General features: G+C 26.0%; 1 protein-coding gene and 2 non-coding genes across 3 annotated transcripts; all 3 read left to right on the top strand.

Annotated features, from left to right (window-relative positions):
• The first annotated feature begins 185 nt into the window (after positions 1–185).
• Positions 186–11,028, top strand: LOC129981224 (ribosome biogenesis protein BRX1 homolog). The gene is made up of 11 exons (XM_056091975.1): positions 186–287; positions 762–840; positions 2,061–2,172; positions 2,261–2,304; positions 2,434–2,504; positions 3,478–3,527; positions 4,884–4,957; positions 6,177–6,227; positions 8,050–8,185; positions 9,166–9,260; positions 10,823–11,028. Exons 2-11 carry the CDS (start codon positions 772–774, stop codon positions 10,973–10,975), a joined length of 855 nt encoding a protein of 284 aa, XP_055947950.1. The 5' UTR covers positions 186–287; positions 762–771; the 3' UTR covers positions 10,976–11,028.
• Positions 11,029–15,628: 4,600 nt separating this feature from the next.
• On the top strand, positions 15,629–15,701 carry Trnaf-gaa (transfer RNA phenylalanine (anticodon GAA)). Its single transcript has one exon. It is a non-coding gene; the product is annotated as a tRNA-Phe (tRNA).
• Positions 15,702–15,710: 9 nt separating this feature from the next.
• Trnad-guc (transfer RNA aspartic acid (anticodon GUC)) lies at positions 15,711–15,782 on the top strand. Its single transcript has one exon. It is a non-coding gene; the product is annotated as a tRNA-Asp (tRNA).
• Positions 15,783–21,240: the final 5,458 nt, after the last annotated feature.

Genomic DNA, 21,240 nt, shown 5'->3' with positions numbered 1-21,240 from the left:
TATCAATTTGAAATTGTTTTCAAGCATTATTTTCACTTTTATTATTTTTGGTACGTTTGAGCAAATTTTTTAAAAAATATATAGTTAAATAATCTTGAGATTTTCCCACATTAAATCTTAGAGTTGTTAATTTTACTACTTTTATTTCTCAAATTTTTACTTCATAATGTTAACTGTTAAATTGTCTGTAAACAGTAAAAGCGTGCGTGAGATAAATTTTCCCCACTTCGGTATTATTGTAATATTCCATTCTTTTTATTATTATTATTATTATTTCTGAACAGAAGGTAGGATAATCCGAAATTCTATAATACACTTTTATTTTAAAGAACATATTTTAATTTTAATATGCTTGCCTTTTCTCTTGAATTGATGAAAGTAATAGAATTTTGTGAATTATACCATAGTCATTTTATTATTCAATTTTGTTTAGTTACATAGTTCGAAATTTTAAGCGAATTTTTTTATGAATAGCTATTAAATGCCATTATCAATGATTCCAACTTAATTATATTTGTAGTTTCAATTGAATAGCCATGAAATTGTTATTTCATTAGATAATTACTTTAATTTTAGTCTGTAACTATACTTAATTTAATAAACATTTGAGTTTCTAGTTTTTCCTGACAATCCTGAATACAGCTCCATAAATTTCAGGATATTTTATAATTCTCAATAATATGGTATATGTTTTAAGCAGTTCCCAGATTCTGCGTCTATAACAATAATTTTTGCATCTAATCTATGTCGTATTTTTCTAGATCTTAAAACATGGTTAAAAGGAAGAGAACTGAAACACAGCTTGTTGAAAGTAATGAAGTTGAAAATGAAGCAAAGAGAGTATGTAGAGTTTTTCTTTATGATGAATTTTGATAGACTGCTTTAGAATCTTATTTTTGTTATGTAATAGCCCAAAACTTTATTATATACTTTTTTCTCTCACATCCATGTATAGTAAAGTTCTGTGATTCGGTACTCTTGTATGTACTTAATGGCAATATAGTATTTTAATATTTTATAACTTAGTTATCAATTTAGTTAAACATTGTTATGGGTAATATCACCTATTAGTGGATTTGAAGGTAAATATAGTACTTGTTATATAGACTTGTTATAAAACTTGTAATATAGAATAAACTAATGACCAAAAGTTAGTTAGCAAATTATATAAAATTCTACTTTTTAGTTTTTTAATAAAGTGTTTTGTAACCTTTGTAATTGTTTTTATACTTAAAAAAATCTGAAAGTAATTATATTTAAAAATTTTATCATAGTAGTATTAAAACATTAAGTACATATTAATTCTGCGGATTGAAAAACAAAATTTCTTACTTGGAGTTTTTAAACTGATGTAATTTTTCAATTATTTTAAGTAATGTAATGACATAGAATAATTGAAATGATGAAAATATTTATTTTATTGTAGAAAAATTAAATCTGCTGTATTAGACTAAGGCATTTTCACAAAATAAATTTTTTTTTAAATGTTTTAACACTCTCACCATTCAAATATACAAACAATAGCTAAATATATTAAAGTAGCATCTAATACACTATTTTTTTATTATTACTTACAATGTTAATGATGATCTCTCGATTTTCACGAATAAGTAATGTTAGATTTTTTTCACATGGAGAATTTCTTGGGAATGGTTTAATGTTTAGCTAATAGTTCAACATACAATCCTACTGCAACTGTTTTAAATATATGATATTCTAAATAATAATAAAAAAAGGGCAAAGTTTTAAAATTAGTATATAAAAGTTTTTCAAGGTTTGGGATCTCTGTCACTTGCTTCATTTTTGCTTACGAAATTTGGGATTATTTTTGATTGCCGAAAAGCTGCTCATTTATTATTATTTTTGTTAATTGCACATGAAATTTATTCAAATTATATTTTCATTTTGTATGCTAGAATGCTAATAAAATGAAATAATAAAGCTCCATCATCTTAAAATGATTTGTACTGTTTATATCACTGAGAATACATTTACGTTATTTAAAACTAAAAATTGACTGTGATGTGTCTGTTCTAAATTTGTTTTTGTTTCTATTACAGGCAAAATGGATAAATAAGCAGAGAGTGCTAATTTTTGCCTCTAGGGGTATATCTTTCAGAGATCGTCATTTGATGAATAATTTAAGAACTTTGATGCCTCATTCTAAACCAGGTAATTTAGAGATTATTTTTTTCTTTTCCCTCAGAAAATTATGTACTCTTGCAAATGTTTTAATATTTTTTTCAATTCTTTTATGTAGATTCAAAAATGGATAAGAAATGCTCCCTGCTTATGATTAATGAGGTATAAATTTTCTTTAAAAAATTTCTTGTCAATAATTTGATGTCATATTCTTTTCTCTGCAATTTTATGATATATGTAAACAATACTGTAATTTTTCAAATTTTTAGAATTTATTTTTATTTTTTACAGATCTGTGAAATGAAAAATTGTAATCAATGCATTTACTTTGAGAATAAAAAACATAAAGATTTGTACATGTGGTAATTATTTTATTTTTGTAACATTTTATATTTCTATTTGTTGCATATATGTTGATTTCATTTATATAAACACGCCCATTTCAATGCAATTGTTCTTTCATATTGTGAATTATTCATTTAAAATAATATTTAAGTTAGCTTAATGTCATTAGTAGCAAAAATTAGCTGGTATTATTAGTGTTGTTAGTACCAAACCTAAATTTGATATCAAATAGCACTTTTCCTGCTACTTATCTGGTGTTAATACGTGTATAAGGGCTCCTTTTACAACATCTGATGCTATGGGGTTGTTAAAAAATTATGAAGTTTCTGTGATAGTGTGTTTATTTTGACTTTCGTCCAATTGGAATAAATATATGCAAATATAAATTAGTGCTTAAAATATACAAATGCACTCATATTTGTATATTTTAAGTAATATCTTTTAATTGTTAATTTCATAATATTTAGTGTATACATGTTGAAATTCATAGGTCTTCAGGCATAATCTGTTATTTTTTAATGCAATTGAAATTAATCACCTTAATTGTACATAATTTTATCTGCCGTTTCATTAACTTTTGTTTAGAAAATTTTTAGACAAAAAAACTTCAAAAATTGTTCAAGTTCTCACACATAGTGCAAGTTTATATAAATTTTGAATAGCATGGATTAGAGAAATTTACTTCAGATGAAGCATGACCAATATTTCTTGCAACAAGCTGGTCCCAAAATGTAACTAATAATAAAATAGGATAATGTCTAAATCTGAAAGATAGTTCTCTTGTTATGTTATTAGTAATTACATTGTAAAATATTTAGCAGTATAATGACAAATAAAAATTGTAGTATATTGCGATATACTCAATTAATAAACTTCCATTTATTTCTGAAAGAAAGATTCGTATATGTATGTATATATATATTATATAAAATTATATTCTGTAACTGTAAACAAATCATTAAAAGTGCATTATTTTGAATATTTATTTAGGATTTCCAAAGTGCCTAATGGGCCCTCTGCTAAATTTTTGGTTGAAAATGGTAAGTTAGACTTTCACCTCGTCAATTATAGTTGCAAAACCTAAACGGTTTTGGTTTCTTTATGATTGACCTATTTTTTATATGTTTATGATTAAAGCAATTAAGAGAGATAACCATTTAAAAAATATATAATTTATTTATTAATTACTAGTCTTATTGGAACTAACTTCTTGACAATATCTAAAATAGTGTAAAAATTTTTGAAAGGAAAAAAAAATTTAATTTTTTATAAGTTTTAGTAAGTTAAAATTTCAAGAAGATTAATTTGATCATAACTTCCAAATTATACTTATAATAAATTTGATAACACTTGATTTATTATTCTTTCCTTTAGAGAACCAGTACACAGACATATATATACACACATATTCTTTCAATATTATTAAAGATGTACCTGTAATTAAAAAAAAAAAGGAAAGAAAAAGAAACTTAATGTAATTATTTAACTTTAATATTAATGTTCCAATTCTTATAATATTTTAAGGGGTTTTTAGTCTTAAGATGCCATAGCAAATCATTCTTTAATTTACAATTTGTTTGTTTGCTATTATTAATTTTATTTTAATTTCTTTAAACGTTTTGACAATATTATATTTATATAAGATTTTAGATTATTTTTAAGTAGAAGTCTATCCTTGAGGTTGAAATTTTAATTGGGGGGGGGGGATTATCTTATTGCTTGATTCTCTTCAAATCATATATTTATTCATTTCAATAGAGAAATAAACAAGAAAGTTTTATAAAAAAAAAAAGGAAGCAATATATCATCTAACATTTCTTAAAGTCAATCGAATTGTTTGATTACATTGCAAAATTAACATGTAATTTCTATGTTGTCCCATTTGAATTTTTGAAATTTTCAGACAATATAATTAAGAAACTTTCCTTTCTTATAAAGTTGTGGCCTGTTATAATCTAATTTGCATATTTCTTGAAATGGCATTTAGTGATATTATGATAAAATTTCTGTATTTTTTTAATGATGATCATTAATAATTACATATAGCAAGCATAATTATGATATTGATCATCAACTCAAGTATAAAATTATCATGTCTTTTCAAATATAAAATTTATTGTCTGATAATTTTTAAATATTTCTTTTAATTGCATCATGCTTATATTTTATGATATAATTAAGTAACATATAAACTGATTGGTTATTTTATAACATTATCATAATTACTGAATATTAGAAAATAAGGGAGAAAATAACTGACATTATTTTATATGAAATCTCTGTGATAAAAAGAATACTTTTTGTTGTATTTATTTGTCCTAAATATATTTAGACTATATATATATATATATATTTCAAATAATATAGCTTATTTATTTTTGTTCTCATATAAACAGTACATACAATGGAAGAATTGAAATTGACTGGCAATTGTTTGAAAGCATCAAGACCAATTTTGTCATTTGATAACGTAAGTATTACATATTTTAATAATTTATCTTTTAACAATAGATGCATCATATGGATTTTGGAGTAATTTTTTAATTCAGTTTTTAAAATTTTAATCAGTTTTTACATATTTCTATCTGGAATATGAAGTACAGAGAAAGTATTTGTAATTGTTAAAAAAATGAAACTTAAGATTTTTACATTTCAGACTTTCCTGAGTTTAAAAAACACATTTTTAGTATTATGTTTTATTTGACTGTCTGTGACAAAGATAGCTCAAAAATGCTTTGAGCTGGGCGATGAAATTTAGTATATGGTCTTTATTATAAATTTGTTGATTCGAATGAAATTCATTCAAAGGAAATCTGTCTGAACTCAATAACTATGAAATGAAAGGAGCTAGATGGATAAATTTTGAGGCACAGATATGACATCTAAAGTGTAGCTACTTATCAAATTTGGAGCCAAATTCATCAAGAGGTTTATTTTTTTTCCATAACATAATTTCATTAGCTTGTAAACACTCAAAACTGCAATGACTTAATTATATTAAATTTTGTATGTAATTTTATGACTACAATTGTATTTCAGTATGAAATTTTGGTTTTCCAGTTTGATTTCGGTTTTGGAATCAGTTTGAAAAAACATGTCTGAAACACAAATTCATTTTATGGATACTATTTTCTTTATTACTAGTTAAATTTATTTTTCATTGATTATTACAGTGCTCAAATAATAAACTATAAATCTCTGCAAAAGATTCATTTACTTCTTGAAATTTCATTATTCTTTACGGTGTTTACAAAAATAATCATGTATATTTCTTCTTGTAATAAATTTAGATACTAAGCATCCATGAACTAATGATACTTAGGTTATTGATTTAGTTTTGTTATGCACTGGTTTTAAAACTGGTAATTGATGTTTGCCTTAATGATCTGCTAACAGGTTAAGATGTTTATGCATAGATGCAATTATTATTATTATATTATTATTTTTTTTAAAAAAATTTAACAAATAAAAGTGTTAAAAGTCTTCTTTTTTTTTTTTTTTTTTTTTCTTTCACCTCATATTGTTGCATTGTGTAGTATCTTTACAATTTAACTTTTTAATGTTAATTCTGCCACTTTGTGATTATTGAAATTATAGCGATATAATTTATATATTTGCTTGTAATTCCTCATAAGAAAAAAAAAAAAATCAATGAATGTAAATTTTAATAAATGTTATTTCCTTTTTAGACTTTTGAATCAGAGCCACACCTCATGCTTTTGAAAGAAGTTTTAATTCAAGTAGGTTTTGGTTTTTAAAAAATTAAATTTTCAAAATTAGACAAATTTAACCATTATATGAAATTTATTATAAAATTGAATGATGCACCATTTATTATAAGTGAATGCCATCCAATATAGTTGCAGAAACTTTTGTTGTTGCATATCATTCTATAAATTTTGCTCTGAAAGATTATGGAAAAGAAATACAGTAGACTCCTGATTATCCGCGGACGGGTTATCCGCGCCTGTCGCACAAAGTTTTTTTTTTTTTTTTTTTTTTTTTTTTTTGACATTTTTTCAAAAAGGTGCAGTTTTACAGTTATGCTTTTGTAATTACATAATACATTACAGTATTAAAACAGTACATATGTATTAATTTTTCTGTGTATCCTTGACGCCTCTCGTAAATACAAAGCACTTTTCTGTTTTCATTAATAAAATGCATTTTAGGTTAATTTTGAGTGATATACTAAAACATTAAGCATTAGTTAAACATTTCCTGCTGTTTATTTTACGTTTTATTGTACATAAAACGATTTTTCAAAGTTGGAATGACTGTTTTATCTTTTGCTATATCCGTTTTTAGCTTTTTTCGGATTATCCGTGGCGGCCGCGCCACCCAATTCCGCCGATAATCGGGAGTGTACTGTATGTTAAGGTTTCTTAGTTTTTTAAATAGTTCTTTTTACGGAAGGGGAGAGGGAGGGTGTAGAGCTAAGAAATAAGGTTGTTTAATTTTTACATTTTTATTTATTTTACATCCAATAAACTATGCAATTAAAAAAAATCACATCATTAAGCTTATTAGTGTTTTAACAAGTAAGAAAAGAGACTAATGTATTCAATCATTAAGATATATAATAATAATTTTCTATGAAAACAACAAAAATTTATTCATTGTATTAAGAAGGCATTATTTTTGCATATTGTATACAGTAACTTAAAATAATTTTTGAATATGATAAGTGAAGACTATTATTGGTTATTTTCAAATGTTTAATTAGAAATAATGATTATGTTCAGATCATTTACATTATTTAGAGAGTAATTTCTTTTACAATGGATTGTTTATTTTTATAATTTTAATGTACTTTTGATGATTCAGATATTATTAATCATTTACTGCATGCTAACTATTGTACATCTATCTTGCTTTGTCTTTTTGTTTCATAAGGACAGTATTCTGTCTATGATATCTGAATCTTTGAAGGACTTAATTTGCAGTCAAAAGGAAGAGTTTCTATATCTGCAATCTACTGTTGAATTTAAGCTTTTTAACTTTCCTTTAAGACACTGAGAATAAGGTGGCTTTTAAAAATATATTAGCAATAGCCATTTATAATTTTGTATTCCAAATATTTATCACTAATTACTACTTAAAATTATGAAAAATTACAAAATTATTTAAAGCTGTTGTACAATTACTTCAGATACATTAATTTTTGTAAAGATGTCTGGATAATTTTCTGAAATGTCTTTCAAATTAAAAGATTATTAATTATTGTAAAAAAAAGTGATATAGAATATTTATTGCACAAATTACAAGGAATTTATATCATATACTACTTATTTAATAATTTTAAAATGTTTAGTTTTAATATGTATCACAAATTGCAGTGAAGGCACAGAAATGAGAAATGTTGCAAAAAATATGTTTTAAGATACTGCATTAAAAAAAAAGAATGTAATTTTACTCATAAGTAACCTTGCATTTCTAAATTCAGATCTAAAGTATGTTGCATTTCAAAATTATTATATAAAGTATTATAGTATATGTATATAATTGATTGAAAGATTTGTCTTTTTTTTTTTTTTTTTAATGATATTACACTCATTCTAGGTTTTTGGTACACCTAATCATCATCCCAAAAGCCAACCCTTTTTTGATCATGTATTCAGTTTTAAATTTCTTGATAATAGAATATGGTTTCGTAATTACCAAATTGAAGATGATGGTGCATCCTTAGTTGAAATAGGTGAGTTGCATTTTTTTTTCCTTGTAATTTTTTTGTGAGCGTGTGTCCAAATTTCTAAAATATACATTTTGTAATTAAGTGTTTAATATAAGATGGGGGGTTTTTTGTACACACACACACACACATATATATTGAATATATTTATGACTTTCTTCTTGCAATTTTGGTTTCAACATGTAGAAGAAATCAGTATTTTCTAATTTAAAATTTCTGCCAGAATTCTAAATTTGATTTAATATAAGTGATTTTTAAACTGAGTTCATAATCTTTCCCTTGTATTGCATATGAATTAAGTATTTTCAATAAATATATTTCTATTATTTATAGTTTTTGTCTTTATAATCAGCTTTTTAGACTGCTATTTTCATAATAGTAGTAATCATTAAAAGGATTACTCCTCTAAACGTGGTTATAATGTAAATATTTTGTTCGTATTAAATGTAGATTGTGTTTAATTTAAACATGACCATTCTATAATTTTATAGAATTTATAACTGTAATATCATCTGCATAATGTACTTAAAATCTTGTGGTGTTTAGAAGTCTTGATTCTATTTTTGATATTATGTTTTTTCTTTTCTTTTCTTTTCTTTTAATGGAAATATCAATAAGTTTATCTGTGATATTTTGTGTGTGTAGAACAGCAATTTGAATTCTTTTGTTGAATATGCTTTGACAATGCTCACTATATTTAGAGTGTCTATTTTCATTATTGCTTGTGGCTTTTTATTTCATGGTATTATAGAAGTTGAAAAAAGAAATCTCAGTTTTCTTCAGTTACAGGAAAACTCATGATGTAACATTACAGTTACTGGAATTAATTTAAATCATAATAAAGTAGAATTTGTATGAAAAATGTGGAATTTTATTTGCTTTTAACTTTTTTAAATTCTTCTATTAATAAGAATAGGATACTGAAAGGGAAAAAATCTTCTCTTTTAACTGCCAGTTGTAATATATTGCTTATTTTATTATTTTAGGCCCAAGATTTACTATGAATCTGATAAAGATATTTGATGGAAGTTTTTGTGGTTCTGTTTTATATACCAATACAAATTATGTAACACCAAGTATGGTGAGTATTTTGATGCACAATAATATATATTTTTATAATTCTGTAATTTGTTAAAAGTTTTAAAGTATCTTTATGCTTTTAAGAACAAATTAACAGCAAAGAGACATGTTATCTGGAATATTAGATAGCTGTGACTTCGAAGCTTTTGAGCAGCTTTGCTTTATTTTACTTGAAAACAATATTATGCGGCTAATCTCCTGTTTGTGGAAATACAAAATGTACAAGGATATCTAACAGTCATGAGAAAAGGGGGGGGGGGAAACCTATAACTGAGTAATTCTGTAACCCATATTACAACTGTCTTTTCAGACTCTTATAAAAATATTACATATTTTGGACATTTTTAACTTTTTTTTTTTATCACTTTCCTGTAAATTCTTGATATTAAATTTCTGTAGAAGTTTAATATCAAGTTGTTTGCAGGAAGTTGTATTTTTTGTGTCCACATCATATAAAGTTGGTCAAGCACCATTAATTGCATTGTTGCAAGAATCAGTTTACAAGGACTAATCTGAAAATTTTGTGAATTTGTTCTGCATTTTCCAAGATTCTGTCAGATTTGAATTTTGGTAAAATGTTTGTCATAAATTTTTTTGTGTCATTCATAAATTGTTGATCTTGATGGTGTATTTATGTTATCCAAAAAGAAAATAGGAGTGCAGAAAAATAGGAAAGAAAATAGGAGATAGTCTATCTTAAAATGTGTCTAGTCTATCTTAAAATGTTTTTGATTTTTTACCACAAACAACTTTCAAGAATTAAATGTTTTCTGAGGATATTTGATTCAAAAATCAGTTCACATCACAACTGTCTTTAAAATATGGTTACATTTGTGAACTTTATATTTAAAAAAACAAAACAAAAAAACCCTGAAATGTAGGTGTTTTTTTTTTTTTTTTTTTTAACTATAGAAATATTTCTTTTTCATGAGCAATCTTTACTGATTTGATTATATTTTATGATACATTAGCCATATGTGAGCATATTTTACTAGTGCATAGTACTATACATTTTGGCATTTATTAATAAATCTAAATCTTATGAATATTGAACAAATTCTAGAACTTGGAATGTGAATAATAATTCTTTTGAATGTATGCCAATTTTTATGCTATATAAATACAAAAATAAATTGGTGGTGGTGAGTGAGAAAAAGAAAATTGTAAATGCAAACATTATGTAAAGACAATCTAAAGGGTTTACAAATTTTATAAGATTTAAATGAATTTTAATTTTCAATAGTTTAATAATATTTATAAATTTATTTTGACTCATCATAATAACATTAAAGTTGTGCAAATAAACTATAATATAATAAATAATCAGAGGCTTTGTATTTATTTATTCTTGTATGCTCATTATATGCATTAGAATTTAAAACTGAATTGAAATGCAATGGCATATATTTTCAAACAAAAATCACATTTTAAAATATATTTTATAAATGATAGCATTTAATATTTTCTTTTAAATGCCTTAAAGCTTAAGCATTGTTATTATATATGTATAGTATGCGTATTATTATATATGCATTAAAACATGCTTTTGCTTTTCCTTCCTAGCATCGAAGAAATCTGAAGGTTGAGGCAGTGAATCGATATAAAAACAAATTTGATGCTAAGAAATTATTAGCAATGAGAAGACCTGAGAAATCATATCCTATAGATCCAGCAAATGAAGTGTTCCAAACAGAAGTGGATGATAAAGATGACTGAACACTGTGTATAGTTTATGTATATACTAATAACAATAAAATATTTTATGTATATTTTCCCCAGAGTATCAAAATACCTCACCATTGTTTCAAAATATTTTATAAAAATGCATTCCTAATACAATACTTATCTATGGATATAAATGAATCCTTAAGAAACAAACAAAAAAATTTTTTTATTTAATATAAATAAGAATAATAGCAACTTTTTTGCTGGCAAAGTATTAAAAAAAAACTTGACATTGAAGTAAGAATATCTTAAAGAATTCCAAATGCTTTATTTTTGAATGAGCAGAACTAGGAATTGTAATGCTGCCAGTTAATTAATAGATATTTTTCTTATGAATTATAAATGGGGATGGGGTTCAAGTGCAATAATAAATAAATGATCACAGTTTCTTGGATCCAAACTGTATTTCTCTAACAAAATTTGTCTAAGTTAGTAGATAGTTTGTAGCTTAATGCATGGGTCATAGCATTAATTTTATATCGATGGAGAATTTCGTTCTCCATCGATTGAATGTAATTGAAATGTATTCAATATTTCTGTCATGCATATCTATTTTAGTCTCCTGACTATATCTGTTGCGTGTGGTTGTAGAGATACTGAAATAAAAAAAATACTGCGAACAATAGCAATAGAAAATACATATTCAATTATGTATGGATACCTATCAAAATGCTTAATACCCGGAACATCAATAAACCAATGAAATTTATCAATAAACCAATTGAAATGTAAATTCCAACTCTGTATCTAAATGGGGTTCGTATCTATTCTTTTGTACCAATAACATCTTTCTGCATTTGTTCCTTTAAAATTTATTGATATTTTATGTCATTTTCGAATCATCTTGTATATTTTATGTTACAAATCAACAGAAATAGTTCACCCATATATTTTTTCACAAATAAAGGTTTTATTCTTCTCTTTCCTTCCGCTTAAAATTTTAAAAATTGGCCACAGCATGGCATTGTGAAATAAGTCTTTGGCTTGAATTTAGTAGCATATTCAGTTAATCAACTGCATGAATATATATTTTAGATGCACTTTTTCTCATCGATTAGAGCCAAAATTTGAAATGGAATTACAATTATTGTTATAAGAGGACATACTAAATTTCGTTGATTTAAATAATTTTGTTTACATGCATGTAAAAATGCTGACATTTAATTTAACATTTAATTTTACATTTAACAGACATTTAATTCTGAGCAGATTTGCTTCAAAATTTGATAAGAATGTACATTTTAGAAGCTAAACCTGTTTTTTATTTATCTAGCTCTTCACGTTTATAAGTTATTGAGTTTACTAATATTCGGACATTCAGACTTCCTCTAAATGGATTTCATCAAAAATTGATAAACACCATTTAAAATTGATACCATTAAAAGACATTTTTTAAAATAGTGTAAAAATCACACATAATCAATATGGTATAATATTTTTGAAAGTTATGGCGAAAAAACATTTCTAGTCAAATTTTGCTTAATTTATATATATAATTTTTAAATATACATACTGCATACATTCTAACTTTCTATATTATATATGTGTGAAATTCGGTAGTTCTAGATATAAGGGTTTTTCCTGTAGAGGGCCGACGCTTATAAATATTTCCTTTTATAAAAATGCATAATTTTCAAAAAATACGAAAAATATTTCAAACATTGAAAAATAACTGGTGTTTTTTACATAATTAATACAATGTCTTTATATTTTTTACTAATTTTATTAAAGAAACATGTTAATTACGAAAGAAAATAGTCGAAATTTTCTCAATTTATATGTATTTAAAAGTCGTGCATTTTTCGGAAAATCAAGTTCATGTTCCGTTAAATTTTTTTTAAACATTAACGGAACTTATAAATATCGAAAATAAATTTTTAGCTGATCATTCGTGATTAATTAAAGTAATCTGCCACCAAATCTTTGTTTTATTACGGAATTAGCCGTCTATGGTGACCAGGTTGTTCACCGAAATATTGGATTTCTTGGTGCTAAACTATTAATATGAAATGTATTTATTTTTAAAATTTCATTTTGTTATTTAATAAGAAAGAAAAAAAGAATTTAAGAGAGTCAGTCTTCTATCAGTTACTGTACGTATAAAAAAGTGCATATACTACAAATTAAAAATGAAAATGAAAACTCAGCATCGAAAATAATGCCCAAAGAAAGATTTTTTTTTTTTTAATATTAGTTTTAAAATTTTCAAACGGACCTGATTTGCATTCCATTAAAGAATGGTTTGATGGGGCAAAGAGATTTCATCATAACAATAAATAAAATTATTAAAGATTATATATCCAATAAAATTCTTTAAAAATATTAAATTGGAGAAAAAAATGGCGAAGAAATGCAATTTTTTAATTTTTAAAATACAGTAAAATTTATTTTTATGGAAATATTTTCCGAAAACATATTTTGAAAACACCAAACATATGTGCCTAATTTTTAATAAACTTTTCGACTTTGAAAAGTTGACAGCAAACTTTTTGTCTTGAAGAGCATGTATGGCAAATTTTATCGAGATCGGGCAGAAATTAGAATGAAATAAAAGAATTAAAAAGGCAGAAATTAGAATAAAATAAAAGAATTAGAAAGGCAGAAATTAGAATGAAATATTTAAAACAATAAAAAATTGTTTTAGAATGTTTGGAATTTGATATTAATCTTTAATTTAAAAATACTTCGCAGAACAATTTTTTTGAAAACCTCTTTCACGCAAAGGTCATGCCTCTAAGATATTTTAAATAATTAAAGAAAAGGAAAGGGAAATAAAATAATTTATCACAAAGTAAGATTTTTCAAGAAGAGACAAAACGGGGGAAAATGAAGTATTTTGGTTATATTATAAATATTTAATATTGTATTCCTTTTTTATTTCATTCATTCCTAATCATATTTCAATGTTTATATTAAATTAATTCTCCTATTACGCTTATTGGTTTATATAGAATGTAATAGTTATTTGTTCAATAGTAATATTTAGAGAAATTACAGTTACATTCTTTTAGAACGAATTCTGATTTCTTTCGATTATTCTTATATAAGTATTTATGCGGTGAATTCAGATAAAATGATTGAATTATTGAAATGAAAACATATCAGTTATTAAAAAAGGATTAATTAATTTAATAAGAAATAAATAATATGCAATAATAAAATAAAATTAGCATAAATAAAAATTATCATGGCCATTTATCAATTCCGTATATTCTAAGCAGCTGATCGAATTCAGGAAAATTTTACATACTTAGTTAAAACAACAGAAAAAATATTTACAATTTTCCCGCAACAAATATTTTTATAGCATGTTAGAATTCTTTTTTAATTAAACTTATCTTTTGTGCAATTTGTTATTCAATTTTTAATATTTTTTCAAGGTTTAATAATTATACATAGGCACACAATTTTGAAATAAATGTACAGATACTCTTTTGCTAGGTAACAATGAGACTATCAAAATACAGACTACTCTATTTTTGGCATTTCTGTTTATTCATTCTTTTCATACAAAATTATTTTTTAAATGTTTTTAATCATTAAGTTTGGCAATGATTTTTCATGGTTTTAAAAAAAGTTAAAATCTTATTTAATTCGATCAAAAAATTACTTCTACTAGTTAAAAATTTGAAGTGATAAGTAAAAGAAAACAAAAGTATAAAACCAGACGATTATTAGTTTTTATCAGGCACAACCAGTATTTTAATTACTTTTCATGTTTTTTATTAATGAAATATTATCTACCTAATATAAATATTTTTAAATCATTCTTAAATTTCAGCATTGTCACAGGTGGTACTGGTGAACTAAATTTGAAGTACTAATATAATAAATATAAATAACACTCGGAGAAAAGTAGTTATTGGTAGTGTTCAAAAATTGTTTGGTTCAATTGATATTCTCATTTCACTGTCAAAAAAATAAGTCAGACAATACAGAAATTTTATGTACTACTTTTACATTAAAAATATTAAATACGAAAATATTTCAATTTTGATCAATGATGTGTATATAAGCCAGCGGTTAATAAAAACATTATTACAGTTAGCTTACAATTATTAACGAATTACAGGTATACATATGTGGAATGGTTTACATAGTTTTTAAGTGCTAAGAAGTTAAATCGTGGTTTATATGAATAATGTTTTCCTAAAGCCCATGAATGCAGCGCTAACAAGCTTAATCATCTTCAGAAACATATTTTATATTCTTACATTTTACAATAAGTGATAATTACATTATTTTTAGTGATTAATTCAAATATTATTTAAGAAGATAATTCACACCTGAATTGTTATTTTATGAATAGTGTTTTGAAAGTTCAAGGCATTTTTAAAATTATTTTTATAATAAAAATAATTTAAATGAATAAAAGATATTAATTAATAATCAATAATGTATAAAGAATATTCGAACAAAGAATTCCTAAGATCATCAATGCGATCTTTCTAAAATTTGATATTAAGAATTTTAAAAAAATAAAGAGAAGAAAAACGAATTATTATTCTTTAATTTCCATTAACTATCACTGAATGTGGAAAGTTCCATACCTGAAAATTCAACATTCTCTCGTTGAACCTACCATTATCGATTTTGTACAAAGGGCTTTGAGTGCTTGGAGCTTATCTCTGAATCGCAAGACGTGCCGAAATAGCTCAGTTGGGAGAGCGTTAGACTGAAGATCTAAAGGTCCCTGGTTCGATCCCGGGTTTCGGCAAGCGTCTCATCCTCGGTAGTATAGTGGTCAGTATCCCCGCCTGTCACGCGGGAGACCGGGGTTCGATTCCCCGCCGGGGAGGATTCTTTTTTTTTTTATTTACCCAAATTATTTTATGAATCTTTTTTTCACCGTTTAATTTCGGAATTTAATTTTTTAAGTCCAGTGACGACGTATATACACACTGAACGCAGTACACATGTTTGCATAGTAAATTTTATAAAAAAAAATCATAATGCAGGGAATAAGGTTTAATTTTTATTAAATAAAAAACAATTGCATAACTGCGCTAATACGAAAATTCGGATTGACGTGCATACATATTAACTGGTTATTAAATTTATGCGATCTTTCTATAAATGCACATTCGTTAATATGTCAAACAAATTTTGAAAACATTTTTAAGACACTTTTATTAAAGCAATAAAAAATATTATTTAATTTTTTTTAGTCTTTAATTTATAATTTATTATTAAACATTATGGGATCTTAAAATCCATTTTTTTTCTTTCGAATATATGATACTAGATGGCGCCACATATAAAAATCAAAACAACTGAATTAAATTAATCAATTGAAATATTAAAATAGTGTTTGATTATGAAGAATACATAAATGCTCAAAATATTAATACTTCATTTTAATACTCAACAGAAAATGAATGAAAAATAGATTATAAAATTCTATCTTTATAAGATGAAACAAGTCAAATTAAATAAAAGTGTAAAATTATCCAAAAGCAAGGACAAAGATTTTGGCTATTAATTTAATTATTATATCAATATTTACATTATTACGCATTATTAATAATAATATATAAACTAATCAAAATTAATCAATCAATTTTCAATTTTTTTCAATTTCTAATCAATTGTTTTGCAATTTAAAATAATTCATTGTGAGCACCGTTAGTGGTTTGATAAATTGTCTGAAAAATGAATGAAAACTAATTAATTAACGCTATTTCAAATCTTCCGAAATCTGGATATTATGGCAGAGAATAAGTGAATTTAATTTTAATGAAACCTCAAGCAAATTGCAGCTTATGGTAGCGAATTACCTTCATAGTTTACATTTCTACTATGAACATTTTTTTTTTATCTTAAATAATAATAATAATAATCTAGCGGTTTTCCGTGATAATTCAGAATAATATTGTTGTCCAAGACTGGATCCCGCTAAATACCTGTGTCATTTGTGAGGAATCACTACGTGAAATTATATTACTTGTAAAGACCAGAGCTTGAATTATGAGACACTTGGTCCATGTGCGAACAATATTAGCCACTCTGGTTTTCAAACAACTTGCACGGCTTTTTTTTTTTCCCCTACCCATGCTTTAAATTAAGGATAAATTTTTTAAAAAACGAAAAAAAAAAAAAAAAAAACCCGTTTTGGGTTTGTAAAGAAAGATCACGCGAAATGAAATCTTTTGATATACCTATTTATATATATTTTTTAAAAAAATAAGGCCGGGCATTATTTTTTAATGTAATGTGTCCATACAGAACTTTGAATTTTTCTATTTATCAATAATCAGAGAGTAAATTTGAATTTAAATTTTAAAAAATGATCTTGGATCTTTAAAGAAGGCCGAAGATCAGGTTATATGCCTTAATTTCCCCCAGATTTAACTAGAAACATTTTTTAAAAATTCCGAAGTCTGTGATTTGAAAAAAAAAAAAAAAAAGAATAGTTTTTTTAAATTCATAACAGTTTTAATAAGATTCCGAAGACTGTGATTTGAAGGGGAAAAAATGAATAGTTTTCTTAAATTCATAACAGTTTTAAACCCTCTTTCAAACTGTGCTCAGAATACGTGTTTTATCTATCTCATTTCAGAAATCTTATTAAACTGAAGGAAGCATAGATTGCACTTCGATGCAAAGCCCTTTAATAGCAGGGCTCAAATGGGAATAATTGGTCGAAGTGGCTAACAATTGGCCAGGTTAAAGACTATGTCCAGTTTGATATATATTACCCACACAATTTAAATTTTTAAAGGCACTATGATGTTATGTAACTCAACTCCATTAGGAAGGTTTATGTACATAATAAATGGAACTGGTATGAAGCTGTGCCATTTTAACAACTTTAATGCCTGTCACAATTTGAAGTTAAAAAACACTTTGCTAAGATAATTATAAACATTAAGTTATGCATAAGAAATTTAAATAAAATTGAGCACACAAATTTTCACGGCGAACTAGTTGTCACAAAAGATGGTTAATTCATTAATATTAGATCACAATCGAATAGCTATATTCGAAACCGAATGATTACTAATTTTCGACTTTTAGTATTTGATTTCGATTTTGGCTTAAGAACCTAACCTTAGGAACTGTTTCATTATTAAAAGATTTCAATTCCTCATCATTCGCCCAATTTTGTGTTGGAGGTTCCAATTCTCGGTCTCGATAAGTATTTTCACTTTACCACCAACATATCCTTCGCCAAACTCAAATTCATCAATCCATATCTATCAAAATTATCTAATTATCGTGTTCACAACACGAGTTCTAAGGACCATAATTGGCGAAAAAATATAGAAATTTTCAAAAATCTTGCCATGAGAATTATTGTAGCAGGTAGAATTCTTATTGAGAATCTACTAACAAACTCCTATCGGCTAGTTGGAAAATCACGAAATACAAAAGGGGAAAAAAATTTCGATCCCCTCATCGATTTTCACATCTTATCTCAGATATAAAACTGAAAAAAAAATGCAATTGATGATAGCTTCTCAAGGAGATATCACATACTCAGTCGAATTTAGAGGATTGAAAATAATTTTTAACCTTTACTTTTTAAAGGCTTGCAGCTATCGAAAAAATTTTAATAGAAAGTTTCTCATTATGACTACGCAATTAATTTGAATTACCAAGCAATCTTCAATATCAGTAAGATATAGGAAAACAAAAATTGCATCCCTAACACTCACACTATTTCTAACATTATCTGTAATAATCATTAACCGGGAAAAAAAAAAACTTTATTAAATCAGAATTTCAAAAAAAAAAAAAAAAAAACCATATAATACGCCAAATTAAGAAAAAATAGCGAGAGTCATCTTCCCAAAACTTCTCACATACTCTCGAATAAACTTATTATAACAGAGAACGCCTTGAATGGCATTGGCATATAATAGTTTTAAAATATTAACTTTTGTAGTGAATTAGTAGGATTTGAGATGGCATTTTTATTGAAATTATTTTGAGATCTTTGGCAATTAACCCCAGACATGCATTAATAGTATCTGAAAATAGAATTTGTGTTTCAGACACGTTTTACAAAACCGATTGAAACAAAAATTTGATACAAAACCGCATTTGGTCTCAAATTCTCATTCCAAATTTGATAAATTTGTCATTGCGTTTTTGAATTAACGCATTTTCTTATTTTTGAAAAGTACAGACCGACAGAAGGTCAACTCGTTGTATTTGGCTCACAATTTGACTGAAGTCTGCACTATAGAGGTTACATCTGCGTACTGAATTTCATCTATCTAGCTCTCTTTGTTTAATAATTATCATGTTAATTTATATTCTAACAGCCGGATTTCCTCTGAACAGATTTTACACAAAAGGCGATAGAAATCTGCAAATTTGGTGTAAAGACCGTACACCGAATTTCCTCTGTCTAAATGAAAGCGTTTTTGATTTATCTTTGTCACAGAACAGACAGACGGGCATTTTCCAAAAATGTGTTTTTTGAACTCAGGGATATCTAAAACATGGAGATTCATCAAAATTTCGAGTTCGAATTTTTTGACTATTACTATACTTTCTCTGTACTACGTATGCGTGAAAATAAAAAGCAAAATCTCAATACTTGATTATTAACATCGGAAGAAAAAAACTGAGAATAAAATACTCGTAGTAATAATGAGGAACATTTGAATATTCTGGATGGAACGGGGTTTTGAAAATGTTACCCACTGGTCTAAATATCGAGACTGCCAATAAGTCTACTTTAAGTTTGTGAAATTTCAACATCATTATGACAATTTCTAAAAAAATCCTCCAAAATCAATAAGTCCAAGATAACGAGTATATGGTGAAAAAAATTCAATATATCAGGGGTGTTTGTGGGACCCCAAAAAATCCCCTGAAACTTTTACGGACTTACTACCGGCATTTTGGAGTTTCGAGAAGGGGGGGGGGAGAGAAATGAAAAATTACAATTATGAAATATTGAATGACCTAATTATAAAAGTTCAATGAATTACTTTTTTTGCAAAATTAATAACCATAAATTTTCAAACATATAAACTACTACATTTTATGCAAATATTTTAAATTACCTGAATTAATTCTTTAAAAAAATTATCTAATTTCTGCTGCTTTTTTTTATTTTCTGATGTTTGTGGGCTTGTCTTTCTTTTGTGGTGAACTTCATAATTGCAGGAAGATTGACTTTTATTTTCCTCATTTACAGTTGAAGAAATTTCCTCGAGAACTGCACATGCAGAGGTAGAAGCAGTTTGCTTTTCTGCTAATGTAGAAGGTTTTTCAGAGACTTTTATAGGTGACTCATCTGAAATACATGTTTTTAAGTCCTCTTGATATGTTTTCCAACTTCTGTACATATTCAGTAAGAGATCTTTGTGAATTGGATCAGTCATTGGATTTTTTGAGCCATATTTTTCACATGAGGTTTCTTTAGAAGCCATTAAATCATATTTAATAGTCTGCACTGCATCTAGGGAATCAATCTTAAGAGAGGTTCTATAGTCAGTGACAAGTGTATCTATTAAGTTGAATGCACTTTCCACTAATGGGCCATGGAAGCAGCTAAGGCAGGCTTTGACCAATTTAGCCAACGTAGGATACTTATAATCATTTGTGAAATCATCTTTTAAATTAAAAACTTTAGACCAATATTTATCAATTGTACACTTGACTTGATTTCCACTTTCATTAGATGTGTAGAGCATTTCTTTGGTGATATCAATATCACTCTGGTATAACCTTATTTCAGCTTCTACTTTTGACTTTTCATTATCACTAAAAATATGGGACATAAAAGATGATAATTTTTCAAAAGCTAATATTGTACTGGTTTTACCTCTTAGCTCTGAATCTAATGCTGTAAAACTAATTAGATATGAATTTTTAAGGGGTAATTTCTGTTTCGTATGCTGAAATTTCAAAGTGAAATTCTCTTGCGTACATAAATAAAAAAATATTTCAATAAGAGAAACGAAAATTTTACACAGCGGAGAAAAAAAAGTTGCGAAGCGATCAATGACAAATAGCTAATATGGCGAAAAATCCCCCTTCTCTACTAATTGGCGCCACGCCAGGAGAGATAAGACCTTTGAACCCAGAGTCACGTGATCGCACATCTGGTCGCGAAGTCTCTCCCTTTTTTTTTCTGCCGCGCCTACTTGCCGAAAAGAATCCAGAAGAGAATGTCCGAGAAACGGGGGAATGAGTCATAACTCGCAATAAGGAAAGAACAAAAAAGAAGTTTTTTCCCCCTTTTCACGCATTATCACTGCCTTTGGAGAAAGAAAGGAAAAGTTTTCACCACACAC

This window comes from Argiope bruennichi, chromosome 8 (genome assembly GCF_947563725.1).
Source record: "Argiope bruennichi chromosome 8, qqArgBrue1.1, whole genome shotgun sequence".
Lineage (NCBI taxonomy): Eukaryota > Metazoa > Arthropoda > Arachnida > Araneae > Araneidae > Argiope > Argiope bruennichi.
This window is presented reverse-complemented; position numbering and strand designations above follow the sequence as displayed.

What these genes read in the sequence shown, in the direction of transcription:
- LOC129981224 (XM_056091975.1), top strand. Translation starts at nt 772, where the DNA reads ATGGTTAAAAGGAAGAGAACTGAAACACAGCTTGTTGAAAGTAATGAA. An exon ending in TTGAAAATGAAGCAAAGAGA is followed by an intron (nt 841 to 2,060) that starts GTATGTAGAGTT and finishes TTTCTATTACAG; the next exon opens with GCAAAATGGATAAATAAGCA. An exon ending in CATAAAGATTTGTACATGTG is followed by an intron (nt 2,505 to 3,477) that starts GTAATTATTTTA and finishes ATATTTATTTAG; the next exon opens with GATTTCCAAAGTGCCTAATG.